Source organism: Mya arenaria, chromosome 13 (genome assembly GCF_026914265.1).
Source record: "Mya arenaria isolate MELC-2E11 chromosome 13, ASM2691426v1".
NCBI lineage: Eukaryota > Metazoa > Mollusca > Bivalvia > Myida > Myidae > Mya > Mya arenaria.
The window spans coordinates 3,848,958-3,859,912 of NC_069134.1; the positions used below are offsets into that span (position 1 = coordinate 3,848,958).

The 10,955-nt window shown below is 35.1% G+C and overlaps 1 protein-coding gene across 1 annotated transcript; it reads left to right on the top strand.

Moving 5' to 3' along the window:
- The first annotated feature begins 4,244 nt into the window (after positions 1–4,244).
- On the top strand, positions 4,245–9,981 carry LOC128213246 (uncharacterized). Its single transcript, XM_052918815.1, has 4 exons — positions 4,245–4,629; positions 6,749–6,850; positions 8,160–8,216; positions 9,656–9,981. The coding sequence occupies exons 1-4, from the start codon at positions 4,264–4,266 to the stop codon at positions 9,734–9,736; spliced, it is 606 nt and encodes a 201-aa protein (XP_052774775.1). The 5' UTR covers positions 4,245–4,263; the 3' UTR covers positions 9,737–9,981.
- Positions 9,982–10,955: the final 974 nt, after the last annotated feature.

Below are 10,955 nucleotides of genomic sequence, written 5' to 3' on the forward strand. Positions count from 1 at the left end.
ATTGGCTTTCACTCCGACAATGCCAAACCAGGGGCATTTGTCATGTTCCTGTTACTGCTCATGTTTGAAGAATAACACTGTTGAGGTAATGGCATGTCATTGGTGTTCTGATGTCGTCATGCAAAATCTTGAGTAGGGTCATCACTCATTATCTGTTCAAGAAATTCATATTGAACTTATGCTCTTGTGGTGTTACAAAGCCCATAGCTCTGGCTCTTCTTTGTTGTGTGATCCATCTTGTTCTAAAAAAGACGAGCGTTCGCTCCAAAGCGCTCTGGATAGAAGATTTGCATTCGCAACCGTGCGTGTTCTGGTCTATTTATGGTATTAACCTAAGAAGTTAAGAAATCACTTGAAAACCAGTGATGTATGCTTATGGTCTTGATCTAAGATTGCATGAAGCTGCACAATATTTAGTTGCATATTACGCTAGACAAGGCGTATAAGTACTCCGTTAAAGGTGACATTTTTGCCTTGTGTAGTATCTACTGACCGGTTTCGTGAAATAATTTAGTTAAATGTATTGTACTCTGAAGCAGAAACGAATAAAACGGCGTTACATGTGTAACGAAGCATGCTCGACCCTGAAGGGGTCCGCCGGTCTTTATATACAGTACATTCTCTATCCACACATAACCCGGGCTTTGCTCCTTTGGATAATACCAACCAAGTTAACATACGAACTATGAACGTACTTCCTTCCACAACGGAATGTTATACTATGAACGCACATCCGCCGCCTACAGTAACATTACTACCCCCCCCCCCCCCCCCCCCCCCGAGAAGACTCGTCCCGATTCTTGGACTGGGAAACTCGTGGGTTAGGCATTTAAATTAAAAACAACAAATAAAACGGCGTTACATGTGTAACGTTCGACATCAACAATGCCAACAGATCCCTTCAGAGGAAAGCTTGCTCGACCCTGAAGGGGTCCGATGGTCTTTATATACAGTACATTCTCAATCCACACAGAACCCGGGCTTTGCTACTTTGGATATTACCAACCAAGTTAACATACGTACTATGAACGTACTTCCTTCCATAACGGAATGTTATACCATGAAAGCACATCCGCCACCTACAGCGGACCGTTACATGATAATGAACGCAACTACGCCGCCTACAGCGGACCGTTACACATGGTTTGGATATTTTAAAGCACTTACTGCATTATTCAGTTTAACCTGAGACGATAGGGACATGCATTGGGAACAGAAAACACTTGTTATTAGTACATCTTATTTAAAGTGATTGTGTCGCTTAAAAGCGATAAAAATCGCATCATAAGTACGTAGTTGCACTGCGAGCTACATGTACCGATAGCCAGCTGGACTGGGGGCTATATGTACCGATAGCCAGCTGGACTGGGGGTTACATGTACCGATAGCCAGCTGGACTTGGGCCTACATGTACCGATAACCAGCTGGAATGGGGGCTACATGTACCGATAGCCAGCTGGACTGGGGGATACCGTGATGTACCGATAGCAGGCTGGACTGGGGCCTACATGTACATATCTAGACTGGTACTGTCATTCTCTTTTCTCCATTTATTTATATAAATATATGAAAAGTAGTGTATGTCTACGTACATGGGTGAAATCGGGGTGGTGATGGTGTGGGGTGGCAATTCATTTATCCTCGCCATCGGGAAATGCCCATTTAGTGACGAAGGGTGGAATTGTTCATCAAGAAAGAGGTGTGGCTATAATATGAAAAGCATACGGTACTGTGTGGTGTCGCCGTACCAATATGAGGATCCCAAAGAGAAGCCGCATATTTCTTGTGGCAGAAATACGATCCTGCAGCTTGAAGCTCATATCGTGTTTCTATACAAAGAGCAGCCAAACTGTTGTTTCAAATTGAAATCAAGTATATTCATGGCATTCTCGATTATGTCTGATTCTGTCTGGATAACTGCATTTGAATGTAAATGTGTATATCAAGTGTTGTAGCTTTGCCTCAATTACTGCAGTTTTGGTCCTTTTAAAACGGTGGTGGCCATGTTATAATGCATTCGTTGTATACATTAGGTGATAATAGTGGTATTGACAATCCCAAATATATAAAATGATCCTTTTGAAATTATAAATTGAAAGGAAAAATGAGTAAAAAGGGTAGGTAGATATATTTCGTGTAGTAAATTTGGTTATTCTGTTAGATTAAATTTGTAGTTATTACATGTGCATATTATATTGATTGCAATATTTGTGATTGGAATTTTATCATTTTTTTTATAAACAATGGCTTTAGTGATAGGACATAGTCAGACAAAATATTTGTCAGAGTGCTTGGATAAATCGTGTTATAGTGTTTTCTTTCCAATAAAATGAGTTGAGAAATTACAATCCTTTGATTTCATTTATTGACTTCCTTATTATAAACTCCCCAAAATTCTGAGACAATACTCCAATTATCCATGATAGCAGGTGCTATGCAATCGTTTGTTTGTTCTTTATTCACACATCGTTAATTTAAGGGATGCCATAAAGATAGGTGTTAGGTGACAAATGAAAAAAATATAATGAATCATGATTATGTCATTAATGAATCATAATAATGCCATTTGGACACCTTATGGCAGACAATACACATAAGAAATCTCCAATAACTGGTATTTTACTGGACAAGTGACCCTTAATTTTATTGGATAAGTGACCCCTACCAATCTGTATATAGTACACAGTTTCTGTGTATTGATCTTAATCTTTATTGAATTTGATGATTTTGTAAATCTAGACAACACATTAAGTTTAACGCCAAAGAAAACACAAAATCCAGGGAAAGCAAAAAACACTTTTTTTACTCTGCATTAACGCCAAAATTACTAATTAAACATCAAGGACTCCAAAGCAGGAAAAAAAAGATTTTTTTAAATTAAAGTTTGAGGCAAATTGAATTCATAAAATCCCTAAAATAGAACCATTACCAGAAAAAGAAAAATGTGAAAGCTTTGTATATCTTGAAAACATAAGAAATTATAATGAACTAGTTTCAGAAATGTTTCTTACTGGTCAACCTTAATTTGACTGTTAATGACAAAAACTTAACAAAAGGCTTTCTTTGAAACATATGGAAGCAGCACATATTTTGTATAGAACACATTTACTTAGTACGTAATACTATATAATGTCTCCCACTTTTCGATGAGGATGAAGAACGGTGGAAATATAATTTTAAAATGGACCCAACAATTTCGCCTGCATGTCAAATTCACCAACAAATAAAGACCAACAAATATTGTGTTAACACACCTTCAGATAATTCAACAACCACTGAGGAATTTCTGTGTTTTTCATGCAATATTTAAGTAAAAAATTACTCATTAAAGTAAACAAATGAATGTACATTTATCATGTGTAAACTCTTTACATCCCACATGCTTCTCTGTTGTATTCATTATTTTTTATATAATATATTTATGCAAATGTGTTGTTCATTTCGGATACAGTTTATAATTGTTACATATAATTTACAATAATTCTTAAAAATACATGTATGTCTTTTATCAAGTACCAGGTGCTTTACTAAACTTATGAGAAATTATTTATATAGATTTATTTTACAAGTTTCTGATGTATTGTAATCAGTGTGACATGATATGTTTCTGTTTCCTAAATATACACAATGAATACAATCTTTATTTTATCCAATTGCAAAGTTTTCATAAACTTTTTGTTTCCTTCAAGCTATTAAACCAATTTTAATGATTTCATATAAGGATCTTTTCCCTATTCAAACAAAACAAAAAGTTTGAAAAAACAAATCAATTATGTTTTAGTTTTAAAAGCAAAATTCAAATATAAAGTTAATGAACTATTTCTCACTTGACTAACCTCATAAACATAATAATTTATTGATTTAAACAATAATATTTCAATGTCAATATTTTTGTTCTTATTCTATATTGTATGCGTTTCTCAACATCCTTCTTTGCCTATGTTGTATGCAAATGTGAAAACCCTTCTTTGCCTATGTTGTATGCGTTACACTATTTCTTTGTTGTATGCATTTCATACTGCGCCGGTATTGACGCTTATTGGCTAGGAAGTAACTTGCCCCTGATGCCATTCGTTTTGTATAAATTTAGCTTCATGAAAATCTTTTGTTTGGTTATTAATACGCAATATTGGTTTTATTATAAAATTTCATGCGCCTACCCAGGCTAGTACCCAAAACCGTTTTGAATTAAACGTTATGAGTTCTGCATTTGTAGGGTGCAATATTTTACAAGTTGTTTCCCTTGTTTGCAAGGTCGCCAAGATGGCGGACAAAAATGTCCCTGCAAACCCATCATCGGGATCCAAGGTCCCTGCGCCTCCTACTCCTGACATACCGCGTGAAAATGAAAAGCTTCATGAGTATAAGGATCGTATACAGCGAGAAACGCAAATTCATAGGGGGAGTCGTTACCCACCAATGAATATCGAACATATGCCATTCGAACGACAGCGACTGTCCAAGCCAATGACAGCAGAAGACCGGTTTCTTCGCAAGCAGTGGCTTTCTGAACAGGCTATGGCCGCTAATGAGCCTGTCTTTGTCAGACAGGCCATTCCTATGAATATTTTCAGAAGAACGTATCGGTATCCATGGGATGTCATAGAAAAGGGCTTATCCAAAGTCATGGTAATACTGTATTCAGTTTTTAGCCCATGTCCCCGAATAGTCTCTGGTTCCTTTGTAACATGAAACTCCAGGACATCACTAACACAGGCAAACCCTGTGACTATTTCAGCAAAGTCTCAGGCCCTGATCAAATTAAGCCTATCATTCTGAAAATTCGTTCAACTTCACTATCACCCATGCTGTAACATTCATTTTTAACCCTCATTTGATAGGACACTTACAACAGGCCGATTTCTTTTGCATGTGTTCTGTGCAAAACATTAGAATATAAGGTCTGTCACATCATCTATTACAAAACATCTTACTAAGCTGGATGCCTTTAATAAGCTCTAACATTGCTTCCAGGAAAATCGCTCCCTGCTCCTTATGCTGGTTGACGATCTTGTCAAATTTCTCCATAACTAAAAGCAAACTGATTTAATTTTGCTTTACTTTATTTAATTTTGCTTTACTTTAGCAAGGCTTTCTACCAAGTCAGTTATGAAACAATTGATGAACCAAATCTTCAGTTTAGTAACTGTCAAGTTTTAAGCTCTCGCTCCCATTTTGTAACTGTATTAAATTTAATGAAAGGGTTATTTTATTTGATGATTCGTGTTTGGGGTACTTACGATCATTTGTTGTTTTTCTACTTTTCATTGGTTCATTTGGAAAAAGGAGGATAATTTGCCAGAATAAATGCTAAAGCACAATGAGCGGCAGAGCATTTTACAGGAACCATAACTTTATTTCAGCCATTTGCAGAGTTATTGCCCCTTCTTACATTTTCTTGTCTGGAGCCTAACTTCAAGACAAATGGATGGAATTCAATAAAACTTGATGCAATGATACAACATAATGTCAGGAAGTGCAGTGTACAAGAACCATAACTATATTTCCGCTTACTACTAGCCCATTTTCTTTCCGGCAGCCTAACTTTTTAAATTACTCAATGTCAATTTTCTTTATATCACTGATTAATTAAATTAATAACAAATTTGAGTATTTTTTAGGGAAAAGTAAGTCTAGTCAGTTAATTTGAGTAAGAAATTTCTGGTTTGAAAGACGAGAAATGGTACTGAAATTAAATGGTCTATGAAAAGACAGCAGTCATTGGGATATTTTTTAACCTTGTTGCCCATTGTTGAGACAAATTTACCCAAAGTCACTCTCATTTGCCTGAACATTCTGATTACATAATTGTTTTTTAAAAAACTTTTTTAGCAAGATCTATTTCTATAAGCATTTTTTTGTTATTTACCACAAGAATAGTTATTCCGTGTTGCAAAAGTATGGAACAGCAACATGGCTGTGTTTTTTCTGTTGCGCTTTACATTAAAGTTGCCTGTTCAGGCAAGCTGAATTAATTTTTACCTTCCCTTTGGCAGTTTTACTTGTCTCTGGCTCCCAACAAGCAGGTTGTCATGAAGACTGAGATGTAGCTATTTAGGATAATAAATGTATATAGTATAACAAAATTGCCATCAATATTTTACTGATTTTGAGCTTTTCATTTATAATTGATCATTGGTACAACACTTCTTGTCTTTGATTCTCGGCTATACCATCTGCTGGTATTGGCCAAAACAGTGATGGATCCTATACTCCACAAGAAGTGATTAATATTTGCAGAAGGCCTCAAGCTAGCCTGGGCTTGTAGGAAATCTAAAATTTTATATATGTCTATATTTGGGCTTGTCGGTTATAATCTAATCTTATATAAATTTATACTTAAAGTTTCATGCTTGTTATAGAAAATCTTAATTTTACATGTATAACTGCACTAGTCTCAGGTCTCTATGTGATTTTAAATCATTTAGTTTAGATGCCTAGAAATCACAGAATCTGTTTCAAAATAGCATTTGATGGTGAAATCTTAAAAAAGTCTTTCTCTTTGTAATTTAGAGCATAAAAGTAATAGTAAGGTTAGATAATGGCCAACCTATTTTAAGGGAAAAGTGTAACCCTGTATGTTATAATATGTATATAGCAGCTTTAGTACAGTCTTGCTATTGAGCAAGATTCAATAGTGACACAATTGGGGAGGGAGAAGTCATGGGTTTAATCCCTACCAGATGAAAATTCCTATGTGTGCAGTATCCTTTGCTAATGTGTTTATATGCTACATTTTGTATTTCAGAATCCGTTATATGCCTCCTTCATCAGAGTGAATGCTCCCAAGTTGATGTTGCTTGGTGTCGGAATAGTGTACTCCTTCTACTATGTGAGATATAATTATAGGGTAAGTTAACATTTTATTTCCCTGAAGGTAGCTTTTTAAAATCTCACAACTGATCTGTCTCCCTGGGCTGTAACTTTATTATGCATGGAAGGATTTTAAAAAGACTAAACTCATTTGTTTAATACGTAAAGATGATGTCAGAGTTGCTATAAAATAGACAAGATGTCCATGTGCAGAAATCCCCATAACCACAGTTGCCCTAAACAATGTAAAATATTTCCTCAATATAAAATATTTCCTAAAGTATTAGACAAAATGCTATAATTTTTACACTGCCGGAAAGGTAAAATACTAAGCTACAAGAAAAATGTAACTTTTATGCCAGTTTTGATACAATTCTAACATAATCAGACCAAATGCGCAAACTCAACACTGAAAACGCCAACTACGAAACAATAAAGAGGTTCAATAACTTCTAAAATTTTCCCCCCTAAAACATGTTAAATACAGACTATTTTATATATATATATATAATGATATTTTTTTAAGTTATTCTCTAAGAAATTTATTGAAATGTTTATCAATTTTAATTATTTTTGTTAATTTTTGAACAATATCAAAGGACTGAAGGGCCATATTTTAGTGACCAAGCTATGTGACGATTACCTGTGTTAATAACTATAACCTCTGGTGTAATTTTCATTCTTATTTATTGTCCGGAGCATAACACATAACAGACATATTGTGACCAAACTTGGTGTTTATGAAGCGTTTATGAAAACTTGTCATGGGATTACATTTGGGGTCCCTTGTTTGAGTTATTACCCTTTTCATATTAAATCTATGTCAAAAGCATCTCACATATTCATTCAGATATTGATTTCAAAGTTATATTCAGATTATGAGATACATCTCTTTTATGAAATGTGCTGTGCACAGGAACCGTAACTCTGGACTCTGGGTTCAGTACTTTTTTTACTTATTCTCCTTATAAGGTTTACTTCATGAATTCTCTTCAAAAATTATATATAGAAAAAACGACAACATTTTCCTACCTTTTTTTTCAAGTTATTATCCACTTCAACCATTAAACACAGATACTTAATTCAGCCATCATATTGCTGTATCTCGCTTCTCTTGCTATGTTCTTACGGGACAAAAATCGGGATTTTTTTTATCGCTTATGGGGTTAAGGTATATGTTTTAGCATTGCTAATGGAGTCAGACTTTGTGGTAGTTACTTATAACCCTATATTATTTATTGAAAGAACTTAACCAAAGGCTACCGTATACATTTGTTTGACTTCACAGATGTTTAATTTCAGGAGTTGTTCATGATTTGATTTTTTTCCAACATGAATGATTTCAGATCTGGGAGAGGTTTGCTGGTCCCGATTTGTTTATAACCAGAGTGAACAGATATCCGGTAAGTGTCTTTGTCTTAATACAGTTCAATCAGATCGCCCACTTTCAAAATCAAGTGAAAAAGTCAATGTCAAAAGGAGACCATCGGTTAATTAAACATATATAGTCTTGTGAAACAGAAAAGTGTAATATTAAAAAAACGTATGTTTCTCAAAATCTTAAATAAAATATTCATAATAGAAATAAAAACTTTAAGATTTGAAAAGGCACACAGTCACTCATTTTATCTTACATTAACTAAGAATTTTACATACACCAAAACTCTGAAAACTACAAGTTGGTCCAATTTATTGACTTGCTGCGTAGATTATTGTATTAATGTCATTTTGATATGTTAATGCTTTTTTTTATTGTAATGCTTTTAGTTGTCTTCTTTGATGTAAACAAGTCTGTGTATTGTAGTGGCCTTGGTGTCATTTGTGTTCAATAGCTTTATCCTGATCTTTACCATAACTGAAATAAAAAAAAATCTTCATGATATTAGAATGCAACTTGGTTTCCAGAGACAATAGGCACATGGCAAGGCCCATAACTCTTATAATATATCTAATATTTGTTGATTTGATTTGATTTGTTTATTGTTTTTCTTCTGAAAACAAAACAGGTGAGATATGGTATTGCTATGCAGCTCTCTTGTTTTATGTAGTACAATATCTTTCTCTGATCATTGTTATGCCCCATTCGGAGAAGAGTGTGTATATTGCTTTGCATGTCGGTAGACCAAAGAGCTTGAATGCAGAGTTTGTCTGAGTGATATCTTGATAAGCCTGGATCTTAAGAAATTAAACTTTGGAGGTTGGGCTTGATGAGGAGATGATCTTTTTTGATTATGGAATCATCAGGTCCAAAGGTAAAGATCGCAGTGACCTTGAATGTGAAAGGTCGTAATGAGTGATAATGCATGCACTAATGAACCTCAAACTTGACATGGCGGTTGGTTGTGACTAGTGGATTATGATTTTGAGGTCATCAGGTCAAGGTCACAGTGACATTATATGCAAAAATTTGTCTCATTAATCACTTGAGAAAGCCACGATTCTTCATTCCTAATACAATGGTATGGCATCTTACCTCAACACAAAGTTCATATGTAGCAAGAAGATGACAATTGTCATGTTTCTGATATTTTTTTTGTAACTCAAATTGCTCATTCAAATTTAACACCGGTAATTGTATTTATCAAATGTATTAGCTTTTTCACTATATTGTGCAGCCTAGTTCCCATTTAAAAAAAATCCCAATGTATAGACACTTGTTTCCCAAGCATAGCTCAACAGTCTTTCGAGTTATATGTCATCATCAGATATATAAATACTATTTTTGCAATATATACAGGCTCTGAATAAAAAATGTCCTCATGGGCCTTCTGTATTAAATTATTCACAATTATTTCTTGCAAAAGTCATAACATTTCTAATAAAACCCCATTTTAATTCCCAGGGTCAGGATCCATCTACATTTATTCCGGAGGCTGTAATGGGTGATTGCAACTTCAGCAAGAGGAAGGCATTGAGGGACTGAACCAGAAGTTTTAACACAAGAATATGTAAATATCCATAAAGGATATTAGATACTATAAAAGAAACAGCAGAATGATGCCATCTGGGCTTGATTTGTTGTGAAAATACCGTGTGGATATAAGAACTAGTTTAAATGATTTGACATGCTGACATGTACATGTATGTTTTGGTGGCTGAAGTTTTGTAGTTGTTATAAATTAACATGTTATACATGAAAGTGTTTAGAAATAAATAATATGAAGTGAACCTAACCTTGTATTTAGATAAAAGAAAACAATTCCTCTAGCAGATGTCACTGTCGGTTAGTTTTATAATGAAAATACTATGTATAACTTCATATCAGAAAGTTCAGAACAAAGATTATATAAATAGGATGAACTAAAGAACATGCCATACAATTTTGATAATTCTGCACCTTGATGTGCCTTTTTTGTGTCACCTGTTATGCATTGGAGAGACACACGATGACTATGTGATCATTTGGATTCGCACTTGTTTTTCGGGCTGATAACCAATGAATGTCTTGTTGGTGTCTTTAAACTTGCTGTGCACATTGGACATTGTTCAGTAGATGTTCCTGGTCAATTTTGGGTCTGTCATTGTGACCTTTACTAGAAAAAGCGCTCACAAAACGTCACATCCCCAAGGGAATTCTAGTGTCTGTTGAACCCGCTTGCAGTGAGTGAGAGACTGAGACATAGTTGTCACAATGGCGGTTTCATGACTGTTTAAGTGTCCGTCAGTCAGCCCGGACTAAATTTTTCAGGGCTGCCTGTATATTGATCATTCATTAAAGAATTTTCAAAAAACTTGCCAAATGGCATGAGGGTTCACCATTTTGAGGTGGTGTGTCGTATTCAAGACCCAGCTCTGTACAAAAAAAAGTTAAGGTAGGTAGTAATAGGTTGACATGATCCATGTCCAGGCTGTATCTTGACCATGCGTTATAGGACTTTCAAAAAAAAATGCTGTGAAGTTTCACCACAATCAGGTGGTGTGTCACGCACTTAACCCAGGTCTCTACCTCACAGGTCAAGGTCAAAGGTTGAAAAGATGATTGTCCTGGCTGTATCTTCACCATGCATTATAGTTTTCAAAAAACCTTGCCATGAAGGTTCACCATAAGGCGACCTGTTGTACACATGACTCAGGCCTGCATCTCGAAGGTCAAGACCATGCTTAGAGGTCAAATGTTAACCTCAACGGTCAAGGTAAGAGGT